At 43.1% G+C, this 12942-nt stretch overlaps 1 protein-coding gene across 5 annotated transcripts in view; it reads left to right on the forward strand.

The window, feature by feature from the left end:
* adam15 (ADAM metallopeptidase domain 15) overlaps positions 1-7399 on the forward strand; it is a 39460-nt gene extending 32061 nt beyond the window's left edge. Inside the window, exons 21-23 of one of the 5 annotated variants that reach the window (XM_014201097.2) lie at positions 2283-2351; positions 4149-4318; positions 4477-7399. In XM_014201097.2, the coding sequence (XP_014056572.2) occupies positions 2283-2351; positions 4149-4318; positions 4477-4543 (306 nt within the window). In that variant the 3' untranslated portion in view covers positions 4544-7399. Of the gene's footprint in view, positions 1-89; positions 1217-2282; positions 2352-4148; positions 4319-4476 lie in introns of those variants that run through there. The other 4 variants (XR_006769932.1, XM_014201099.2, XM_045718504.1 and 1 more) reach the window with 4 other exon arrangements.
* The last annotated feature ends 5543 nt before the right edge of the window (positions 7400-12942 follow it).

Below are 12942 nucleotides of genomic sequence, written 5' to 3' on the forward strand. Positions count from 1 at the left end.
AACTAACATTCTGTCTTATGTATGTGTAGTTGCAGTATTATAGCGAAGTCCTGTTTGTTCCTCTACTTTTTCCATATATCCATCATTAGATAAGAAAGAAACGGCCAGCCCCCACCAAGCCCCTGCCCCCCGACCCCAGCCCCCTTAACAACCAGGTACAGTCAAAGGTTGCCATTTAATGAGGTCTTCGTCCATATGTAGCAGCAGTAGCTGTAGCTGTAGCCGTAGCCGTAGCTGTAGCAGTAGCAGCACCACCAACACAGTTGATTCTCAAGCAATCACCCTTTTTCTATCTATGTTTAGAGGGCCATGCCATCACACTTTCTTTAAAAGGATTCTATGAAGGGGCCTCCCGAGTGGCGCAGCGGTCTAAGGCACTGCATCACTACAGACCCGGGTTCGATCCCAGGCTGTGTCGCGTTGTTAGGGGAGGGTTTGGCCGGCCGGGATGTCCTTGTCCCATCACGCTCTAGCGACTCCTTGTGGCACGCTGACTTCGGTCGCCAGTTGTACTGTGTTTCCTCCGACACAGTGGTGTGGCTGGCTTCCGGGTTAAGCGAGTAGTGTGTCAAGAAGCAGTGCGGCTCGTCAGGGTCGTGTTTCGGAGGACGCATGGCTCTCAACCTTCGCCTCTCCCGAGTCCGTACGGGAGTTGCAGCAATGGGACAAGACTCTAACTACCAATTGGATATCACGAAATTGGGGTAAAAATATTTTTTTAAATAAACATTTTTTAAATATGACATCAAGTCAGTCTGAATGGAAACCTGCATGTACAGGGTGACTTAAATTATGTTGAAAACTAACCACAGCATTACTTTGATTACTTAGCATTATTTACTGGCATGGGGGGGGAGCATGTTCTTCCTTTTAGTGCCAACACTAGCCACAGTGTCTAATGCTTAACAAAGGTTTGGACACGATTAACTCTCCTGTTTAGACATATAAATCTGTCACTTAGCGAAAGAACCCTCCACATGAGCGAACTCTCTATCCCCAGCTTAGATCTGGAAGAGTAGCCTATGTGCTGAGACATAATGATTGAACTAGTTGACAAAGACCATGGCTCCACACACCAGAGTTGTTTATCTCTTTATTTCCAATCACTTTCGTAAATTGTAATACTTGAATATTATGTGATGATGCCTACAAAACACTGTTGGCATTATTACATAACATTCAAATCTAGAGCTACATAGTTAATTAGCTGACGCTCTAGAATCAATGTACACTGAGTGTACAAAACATTAGGAACAACTTCCTAATTTTGAGTTGCAACCCTTTTTGCCCTCAGAACAGCCTTGAATCGTCGAGGCAGGGACTCTCCAAGGTGTCAAGCATTCCACAGGGATGCTGACCCATGTTGACTCCAATGCTTCCAATAGTTGTGTCAAGTTGGCTTGATGTCCTTTGTGTGGTGGACCATTCTTGATACTCTCGGGAAACTGTTGAGCGTGAAAAATCCAGCAGTGTTGCAGTTCTCGACCCACTCAAACCGGTGCGCCTGGCACCTACTACCATACCCTGTTCAAAGGGACTTACATCTTTTGTCTTGCCCATTCACCCTCAGAATGGCACACATACACAGTTAATTTCTCAATCGTCTCAAGGCTTAAAAATTCTTCTTTAACCTGTTGCCTCCCCTTCATTTACTGTACACTGATTGAAGTGGATTTAACAGGTGACATCAATAAGGGATCATAGTTTTCACCTGGTCAGTCTGTCATGGAAAGAGCATGTGTTCCTAATGTTTGTACACTCAGTGTATATTCCATACCACTGTTCCTCAAAAAGTATCTTATGGTCTTTGGTCAAGTTGCTGATTTCTACGTTTTGTTCAGTGTGGGTAAATTCATCTCATCTGTATGGCTTTGAGGAGCACCGGTGTCAATCATCTTTCCCTCTTATCATCTACTTCCATGATTGGAATCTGTCTTGTCAATAGTAGCGTAATGGATTCTATTTCATTACTTTAGAGTGCATTTGTTACCTGCATGGAACTGAGCATGATGGCGAATGGAGGTAGCTGTCTCGTCTGTGGTTTGCTAATATAAATGATTTGTCTTTGATGTCTCATTACATGAGAATTGGTCTGAAGTTTGTTGTTTTCATCGTACAAATAGTGAACATTTTGGAGTATTGTGACACTACTCTGGAGTCTCATTCAGTATTCTGTTAGAATACCTGAATAGTCCCTTTTCTTTGGTTGGTCTCTTCCACCCCTCACTCTCATTCTCTCCATCTATTCCTCCTGTTCTTCTGTTTTCCGTCCATTATTCTAGCCATCGTTGAGTCGGCCGGCTCCTCCCACCAAGCCTCTACCCCCTGACCCTGTGCTAACAGGCAGCCAGGTACCAGAGTAGCATGGAGACATGGCTGCATGTGGGCATTGGGTCTGATTGGTTGATTTATGTGAAGAGTGTGGTTGGTTGGTTAATTGATTGTGGAGGGATTTAATGGTTGATTGGTGGGATTGTGTGGTTAATTGATGTGTATGTAGTTGATTGGTTGATTCAATGGATTGAATGATATGAGACAATTAATCTAATCATACTAATCAAGCTTCAGTTCAGAATTGTATTGTATTGCTGAATTTACAGTTATGTGCAAATGCAGATCAAAGTACTTCATATTCACTCACTTGGAAGTGGCTCTAAAAAGTTGGTTACAAAAGAATGCACCGCTAATCTATGGCTATAGGTAATGGCAATGATGGTAACTAATTGAAAATAAAAAATTATTTAGGTGAAATTAGCATTTTAAAGTTAAAGTACAAACTGCATTGTATTAATGTGTGATACTGCATTTGCATATTAAACCATGCTTAATATATTGGTGTAGTGTAAATACACACACCGGCCATTTTATTAGGTACAGCACCCCGTTCACGAAAATGGATCGCTCCTACAGACAGTGAGTCACGTGGCCGTGTCATCGAGACATTAAGTTACTGTTTGATTGAAGGTTAGAATGGACAAAACAAGTGGCCCAAGCAACTTTGAGCGTGGTATGATTGTCGATACCAGGCGCGCTGGATCCAGTATCTCAGAAACAGATGCCTTCCTGGGCTTTTCACACACGACAGTGTCTAAGATTTACAGAGAATAGTGCGACAAACAAAAAACATCCAGTCAGTGGCAGTCTTGTGGGTGAAAAAGGCACGTTGATGAGAGAGGTCGAAAGAGAGTTGCAAGAATCGTGCAAGCTAACAGGCGGGCCACAAACAGACAAATGGCACAGTACAACAGTGGTGTGTAGAATAGCATCTCGGAATGCACAACTCGTCAGTCCTTGTCACGGATGGGCAGCAGACGACCACACCGGGTTCCACGCCTATCAGCTAAAAATAACAAGAATCGGCTCCAGTGGGCACGGGATCACCAACACTGGACAATCGAGGAGTGGAAAACCATTGCCTGGAGTGGCCTGCACAGTCCCCTGACCTCAACCCAATAGAGCATCTTGGGGACGAGATGGAACGGGCTGTTCACAGCATGGATGTACCGCCGTCCAATCTGCAGCAACTGCATGATGCCATCGAGTCAGCATGGACCAACATCCCTGTGGAACGTTTCTGACACCTTGTAGAATGCCTCAAAGAATTCAGGCTGTTCTAGAGGCAAACGGGGGTGTCCGACCCCGTACTAGGGTGTACCTAATAAACCCCGTATGGGTGTACCTAATAAACTGGCCCGTGAGTAGTTTGCATCGTCCACGTACAAGCAGGCAACCTTCAACACGTCAATATCAGCAAGTTGTATAAATTATTTCTAGTACTATTAGCAGAACAGTTAACTAAACCAAAAGTTGATTAATTAAATCTACGTTTGGTCTAGAGCCCATCCCTGCAACTCCAGTCCTTGGGGCCGTAGTGGTCACACTAGTTCCTTATCCCTAGCAAACACAGCTGATTTTAAACTAATTGCGTTTTTTAACTGAAGATCATTAGTTGATTATTGGAGTCGTGTGTTAGCTGGGGCAAAAGTGACACCAATTAGGCCCCCAAGGATTGGAGTTGGTCTAGAGCCCTCAATTTTCAATTGTCTTGTCACTGTTACCTAAACTCTATGTGACGATCGGCTATAATCAACGAAAATCATTGTATCACACCTGGATTGTATTATATGTTTATTTTGTATTTTCTTCAGGCCCTTGTACCACACAAAAAACCACCAGCACCCAGGAAGTCCTTGCCTTCAGAGCCCCTGTCACATCCCACCCACCCTGGGTACATTGCATCTGGTGCCCCCCTGCAACATGGAGCGAATATAACTTCAGTTCCACCTGTTGGCCCTCCTGTTGCAGCCGTCCCTTCCAGGTACTTCAATGACTGTATTGTTTGGCTAATTTGATGAATGTATAGATGTCAAATGAATGGGCAGGTAGACACATACAGTTGGCGTTGTACAGTATTGTAACAAAAGCTGGAGGTGACCTTCTTTTCTATCTTTCTATATTCCTCTCTATCTCACATAGACGTGCCCCTTTACCTCCAGTACGGACATCACAACCCAGAAAACCCAACTCGACACCTCCGGTTTAACTGCCAAAGATCCACAAAACCTCTAAGATTCTCTTAAACCGGACCTGACAGCATGAATTGCACTGATTCAGCCAAGAGTTTTATTATGGAGAACCTTATAGGAAGGCTCAGAACCCAGAAGTCTCCAAATGAAGGCTGCTTTTCAATCTCCCTGCCCCCCTAAACTATTTCCTGTTGTCTTCTTCCTGAGAGACTGACAGGTGCCTTGGGTGGTTACCTGCCATGTTGGGACAGACTGGGGCTCCGAGCAAAGCAGAGAAGGTCTGGAATGTTCAGTTGGGTTGATGCGTTGGCCGTTAAGAAACTGGATGGATGTAGTTAAGTATCCGTCAAAGATGTAACACTTCATGAAAACTGTGTGGCTTTTGACATTAACTGACAATTACAAAAACGGATGTCTACACAGAGGCTAAGCTCAATTGAGATTAAAGGCCCAGTACTGGTTTTATGGCACTTGCACGTTTGAATGTGCCCTGTGATGCTTCAGAACAACTTATTACTCTTCTACTTATAGGTTGAAGCCCAAGTCATCCTCCTAATCCGACTATGGCCACCACTTTTGCACCATTTTGCAGTATTTTATTTTAAGTGGCTTGGCTAATGCAGGCCTTAGGAAACCAGCCCTGACCACCCCTTGCTCTGTTTCTGGAATAAAGAAGCATGTCAACACTTTCATTCACCGCAATGATTTCTTTGATCTCCATCACAATGGTGTCATTGAGGGGGAGGACCTTGCATGCAACCCTCTCTGACTAACCCTTGAGATTAAATGAGAATAGTGTCACAAACTTTAGTTCTTAATTGCAGAGCTGTACAACTAACTGCACAACTGTAAATACCAGAGAATTCTAACTTGCCTACTAGTTTTAATTCTACAATAAGGACTATTTAAAAGCCAAAGAGATGGATCTCTGGAGAAGTGAGGGGGGAAGTAGATTGAACTTTGTGAAATGATAGGCCACTTCTCGAAGACTGACCTACGCTGTGACAGAAGATCGGTTGCCTTTTTTGTACCTTTGGTGGTCAGTTGTGCCGCAACAGTGTAAGCCAGAATGAGTTAAGTGCACTCTTAGAATGAGGAGCTCTTTTAAATGAGTCTTCACATATTCAGATGAATTAAAACCAAGCCATGGGATTCACTTCTTTAGGATTGGTGGGTCCCCTGCGGGACTGTTGAGCGAACTTAGGCTAATGCGATTAGCATGAGGTTGTAAGTAACAAGAACATTTCCCAGGACATAGACATATCTGATATTGGCAGAATTCTTGTTAATCTAACTCCACTGTCCAATTTACAGTAGATATAATAGTAAAGAATACCATGCTGTTGTTTGAGGAGAGTGCACAGTTTTGAACATGAAAAGTTATTAAATGAACAAATTAGGCACATTTGGGCAGTCTTGATACAACATTTTGAACAGAAATGCAATGGTTCATTGGATCAGGCTAAAACTTTGCACATACACTGCTGCCATCTAGTAGCCAATATCTAAATTGCACCTGGGCTGGAATAATACATTATGGCCTTTCTCTTGCATTTCAAAGATGATGGTACAAAAAAAATTCCCCAAAAAGTTTTTCCTTTATTATATTTTACCAGATCTAATGTGTTATATTCTCCTACATTCCTTTCACATTTCCACAAACTTCAAAGTCTTTCCTTTCAAATGGTACTAAGAAAATGCATATCCTTGCTTCAGGGCCTGAGCTACAGGCAGTTAGATTTGGGTGTCATTTTAGGCGAAAATTGAAAAAGAGGGGCCGATCCTTAAGAGTTAAACTGGGGAAACGCTGACTGAATGTACGAAAAAAGAACTATAGGCTCACACTTTAAATTAAGTCACAGCAATGCCATGTAGTTACACCAAATATAATTTTTATAACTAGATTGGTCATTAATGTAAAACATATTGTCACTTATCCTTTTACTGCAATTCAAGCATTGTTATGTTCCTTCTCTGCAGTGTTAGTTACCAAAGTAGTTTGAGTAACTTCATGTTATAAGGGCAATTTAATATAAAGTGTTATGATGGTCTGGAATAAACCACAATATAAGTATTACTATTCCTGACGTGGTGAGCCACCAGTACAGGGGCTGTACGTCGACAGGCAACAGTATTGACTTTGCCTGCATGTCATGAAAGTGTATTTCATTTCTAGTGAAAGATTGTTTTCCATGTCAAAATGTCTATGTTTGTCTTCTATTTAATATTGTCTAAAGTGATGAATTACCAGCCTTATGAGTTTTAAGTTGAGCACTCCACGGCAACATGGCTAACTGTGTTTATACAGCAAATAGATGATTTTGTGTATCAATGGTGGCTTATTTAGTCAAAGAGAATTTGGCTAGCAGGTATGATAATTGGTAACTGATAAACTGCCAATACTTCTTGGTCATTTGGATAAATGAGTACTGGTATGCAATATGCATTCAAGCATTTCAGATCATTTGACTGTTCATTATTTTGATTAATTACTAAAGTTGTCAACTTTGATTATGACAACCTCTAAATGGCGCAGGCATGCATATGTGATTATGCCTTCCATCGGTCCATTTGATTTAGAATTTGTAAATGTCCTTTTTTTACCTTCTACTGACAATGATCTGTTCCAATGTTCTGAACACACTCTCCCTTTGGATCTATTCATATGTCTTACATTTCTAATACGTCTGATTATCAGTATGAGAACACTCAGATGTAACATGAATTGTTATGAATTTTGCTCAATGTAATTATGGGAGTGTCTTTTCATGAGACTGTTCTACTTTGACCTCTGTCTGTCTACATTTTTCCTACTGTCTCAATTGAGACGTTCACTGCTGCTGAGGGAAATAAAACAGACTGTGGAAAAGTGACTTTCTTTGGCTGCTTAATTTTCCTCTTTTGTATTAACCTTTTGGGCTGACTTACCCTTTCACACAGTGATATCACAGCACTGGGTGTGCAACTAAGTTGAAACAACACTGGGTGCTTGGGAAGGAGGAAGGGGTTAACTAGCTTGCATGCCAATTTGATCAAATACATTCTCATACATGGTGTAAGTGTGCATGCAGCCCGGATTTGCAGTGACTGGTTTCAGGGGATGCAGATGTCGCTCTCACGTTTAACACAGAAGGAAACGTAACATAAATAGAAGGCTTAATTCTGAGAAGTCAGACTTCCTCTGAACATTTGCTATGAATTGTGAAGTTGTCTTATGGGGAAATATTTCTTTGTCTATCTCCAAGTAATGGAAGATGAGTTGGTTTATTTTGTAACATTTCTTGAAATACTTACCTACAGTATTCTTCATCTCCGTTGTTGCTCGTGTCAACCCTTTTGGATCCATAAGAGTAGGTTTTGATGAAATGGCACAACTGCACTACGCACCATTCACTCTTCCTTGCACACAGTTGTAGAACGTGTGTTGTTCAAAATGTTGTATTTCAAAACTTATGCTTGTGTACTTAACACTAGAAAAGAAGGCCAGCATCCCGGAGTCGCCTCTTCACTGGTGACATTGAGACTGGTGTTTTGTGGGTACTATTTAATGAAGCTGCCAGTTGAGGACTTGTGAGGTGTCTGTTTCTCAAACTAGACACACTAATGTACTTGTCCTCTTGCTCAACTGTGCACCGGGGCCTCACACTCCTCTTTCTATTCTGGTTAGAGCTAGCTTGCGCTGTTCTGTGAAGAGAATTTCTCGCATGGAATAACCTTCATTTCTCAGAACAAGAATAGACTGACGAGTTTTAGAAGAAAGTCCTTTGTTTATGGCCATTTTGAGCCTGTAATCGAACCCACAAATGCTGATGCTCCAGATACTCAACTAGTCTAAAGAAGGCCAGTTATATTGGTTCTGTAATCAGCATAACAGTTTTCAGCTGTGCTAACATCATTGCTAGAGGGTTTTCTAATGATCAAATTGCCTTTTAAAATGATAAACTTGGATTAGCTAACACAACGTGCCATTGGAACACAGGAGTGATGGTTGCTGATAATGGGCCTCTACGCCTATGTAGATATTCCATAAAAAATTGTCAGTTTCCAGCTACAATAGTCATTTACAACATTAACGTCTACACTGTATTTCTGATCAATTTGATGTTATTTTAATGGACAAAAAATCAGCTTTTCTTTCAAAAACAAGGACATTTCTAAGTGACCCCAAACTTTTGAACGGTAGTGTAGGTCTGCCAACCTCTGCCCAATGCACTTCCTCCCACAGAGGTGAGGTGATTGGTTGTTTTGGTCCACGTCTCTGCCCACTCCATCCTTCCCCCGTACCCACTCCTACTTCCCAATGACGATGACAGTAACCACAAGTGGGTGATTTGTGTAACTTGGTAAAAAAAAAACGTCATAAAGAGCACATGTTAAGATGGCTCCGAAGAGGATGGCTGACATTTTACATGCTCCTAACCAATTGTGCTATTTTGTTAGTTTTTCTGCGTTGTTTTGTAACTTACTTGTTTTACTTTATTTTTACGTAATGTTGCTGCTACTGTCTCTTATGACCGAAAATAACTTTTGAACATCAGAACAGCGATTACTCACCAGAAACTGGAAGAAGCTTTTTCCTTTAACGAGTCCGACGAGAAGGATATACTGCTCTCCCAGGAACAGGCCCAAATCCCCATCATTTGTGTGAAGAAAAGACAGTGGAAAAGTGGACGCAGATCGGGCTGCCTTCTGAGAATCCGTAGGCGAGCCAATAAACTCCCACTGCCATCCATTCCACTTGCTAACATGCAATCATTGGAAAATAAAATTGATGACCTACGATTATGATTATCCTATCAACAGGGCATTAAGAACTGTAATATCTTAAGTTTCACCAAGTCGTGGCTGAACGGCGATATGGATAAGAGAGCTGGCGGGATTTTCCATGCACCGGCAGAACAGAAAAGCTACATATGGTAAGACGAGGGGTGGGGGTGTATGTCTTTTTGTCAATAACAGCTGGTGCGCGATGTCTAATATTAAAGAAGTCTTGAGGTATTGCTCGCCTGAGGTAGAGTACCTTATGATTAGCTGTAGACCACACTATCTACCAAGAGAGTTATCTATATTATTCGTAGTCATCTATTTACCACCACAGACTGATGCTGGCACTAAGGCCACACTCAACCAACTCTATAAGGCCATACGCAAACAAGGAAATGCTCACCCAGAAGCGGCCCTCCTAGTGGCAGACACTTGGCAAATCTGACCATAATTCTATCCTCCTGATTCCTGCTTACAAGCAAAAACTAAAGCAGGAAGTAGCAGTCACTCGATCAATACGGAAGTGGTCAGATGACATGGATGCTACGCTACAGGACCGTTTTGCTAGCATAGACTGGAAAATGTTTCGGGATTCATCCAATGGCATTGAAGAGTATACCATCTCAGTCATCGGCTTCATCAATAAGTGCATTGATGACATCGTCCCCACAGTGACCGTACGTACATATCCCAACCAGAAGCCATGGATTACAGGCAACATCCGCATCAAGCTAAAGGCTAGAGCTGCCACATTCAAGGAGCGGGACACTAATCCGGACGCTTATAAGAAATCCCGCTATGCCCTCAGACGAACCATCAAACAAGCAAAGCGTCAATACAGGATTAAGATTGAATCCTACTACACCGGCTCTGACGCTAGTCGGACGTGGCATTGTTTGAAAACTATTACGGACTACAAAGGGAAACCCAGACGCAAGCTGCACAGTGACGCGAGCCTACCTGACGAGCTAAATGCCTTTTATGCTCGCTTTGAGGCAAGCAACACTGAAGCATGCACGAGAGCACCAGCTGTTCTGGATGACTGTGTGATAACGCTCTCGGTAGCCAATGTGAGCAACACCTTTAAACAGGTCAACATTTACAAAGCCGCATGGCCAGATGGATTACCAGGACGTGTACTCAAAGCATGTGCAGACCAACTGGCAAGTGTCTTCACTGACATTTTCAACCTCTCCCTGACTGAGTCTGTTATACCTACATGTTTCAAGCAGACCACCATAGTCCCTGTGCCCAAGGAAGCGAAGGTAACCTGCCTAAATTACCGCCCCGTAGCACCCACGTCGGTAGCCATGAAGTGCTTTGAAAGGCTGGTCATGGCTCACATCAACAGCATCCTCCCGGATACCCTAGACCCACTCCAATTCGCATACCACCTCAACAGATCCACAGATGACGCAATCTCAATCGCACTCCACACTGCCCTTTCCCACATGGACAAAATTAACACCTATGTGATAATGCTGTTCATTGACTACATCTCAGCGTTCAACACCATAGTGCCCACAAAGCTCATCACTAAGCTAAGGACCCTGGGACTAAACACCTCCCTCTCCAACTGGATCCTGGACTTCTTGACGGGCCAGCCCACAGGTGGTAAGGGTTGGCAACAACACATCTGCCACGCTGATCCTCAACACTGGGGCCCCTCAGGTGTGTACTTAGTCCCCTCCTGTACTCCCTGTTCACCCACAACTGTGTGGCCAAACACAACTCCAACACCATCATTAAGTTTTCTGACAACACAACAGTTGTAGGCTTGATCACCGACAAGGGAGGTCAGAGAACTAGCAGTGTGGTACCAGGACAACAACCTATCCCTCAATGTGAGCAAGACAAAGGAGCTGATCGTGGACCACAGGAAAAGGTGGGCCGAACAGACCCCCATTAACATCAACTGGGCTATAGTGGAGCGGGTCGAGAGTTTCAAGTTCCTTGGTGTCCACATCACCAACAAACTATCATGGTCCAAACATACCAAGACAGTCATGAAGAGGGTACGACAACACCTTTTTCCCCTCAGAAGACTGAAAAGATTTGGCATGGGACCCCAGATGCTCAAAGTTCTACAGCTGCACCATCGAGAGCATCCTGACCTACAAAGCTAATATATGGAATTTTTTAAAGAAGGTCATACCAAGGATCCTTTAGATATTTGATTTTGAATTTTAAGACCCCTTGAAGTATCCCAAAAAAAGAATAAACAACTTATTTGATGTTTTCAGACCCTTTACTCAGTACTGAGGTCCTGAGCACTCTGGAGGATGTTTTCATCAAGGATCTTTCTGAGACTTGTCATCTTTCCCTCAATCTTGTCTAGTCTCTTGCCATGCCGCTGAAAAACATCCCCACAGCATGATGCTGCCCCCACCGTGCTTCACTGTAGGGATGGTGCCAGGTTTCCTCCAGAGGTGATGCTTGGCATTCAGGCCAAGGAGTTCAACCTCCAGAGGAACTCTGTGGCGCTGTCAGAGGGACCATCGGTTTCTTGGTCACGTCCCTGACCAAGGCCCTTCTCCCCCGATTGCTCAGTTTGGCCGGGAGGCCAGCTCTATGAAGAGTCTTGGTGGTTCCAAACTTAAGAATGATGGAGGCTACTGTGTTCTTGGGGACTTTTCAATGCTGCAGAAATGTTTTGGTACCCTTCCCCAGATCTGTGCCTCCACAAAATCCTGCCTCGGAGCTCTACGAACAATTCCTTCGACCTCATGTGTTGGTTTTTGCTCTGACATGCACTGTCAACTGTGAAACCTTATATAGACAGGTGTGTGCCTTTCCAAATGATGTCCAATTAATAGCTTTTTACAACGGGGGACTCTAATCAGGTTGTAGAAACATCTCAAGGATAGTCAATGGAAACAGGATGCACCTGAGTTAAATTTAGAGTCTCAAAGCAAAGGATCTGAATACTTATTTAAATAAGGTATGTTTTTTGTTTAGAATCAATTAGCTACAATTTCTAAAAAACTGTTTTTTTTATGGGGTATTGTGTGTAGATTTATGAGGAAAAACATCTATTTAATACATTTTAGAATAAGGCTGTAACATAAAATGTGGAAAAAGTCAAGGGGTCTGAATACTTTCCAAATGCACTGTATATACTGTACTTCCATAAATGTTTGAACTGGTACCGGGGGACTTTCAGATGAGTCTTGTGAAGCCTATGGGCGTCCTGGAGCAAAATGTGTTCGTGAGACTCTCACCGTTCCACATAGGGGTTACATTAGTGTGTAGCCCAAACTGTTTGGACGCTACAGAAAGATGGTGTCAGATCGGCTGTACCGACTTCAGACGATTCCCAAGATGCTTGTGGGGGTCGTAGAGCAAAGCGGAGAACACCACTGTGAGAATCTCATCTTTCCATAGAGGGGTCATAGTAGGCCAAACCATTCGGACACTACAGACGATTTTGTGTAAAGACCGATGTTTCATGGCCTGACAAACACCGCTCTAGCCCTGTCACCTTTCACCGCAGGTGCGGAAGTGTGAATGGCAGTTGCGGTGGATTGAGACGCATCCAAAACAACAGAAAAAACTGTTCTCTAGCTTAAATTGACAGATTTTGAGAGAGTGGTCCAGCTGCAACATCATCTCTCAGAGCAGTCATCCCTCAGGGTCTCTGCTGTATGCTTCC

The sequence above is a fragment of the Salmo salar genome, chromosome ssa05 (assembly GCF_905237065.1).
Source record: "Salmo salar chromosome ssa05, Ssal_v3.1, whole genome shotgun sequence".
NCBI classification, from domain to species: domain Eukaryota; kingdom Metazoa; phylum Chordata; class Actinopteri; order Salmoniformes; family Salmonidae; genus Salmo; species Salmo salar.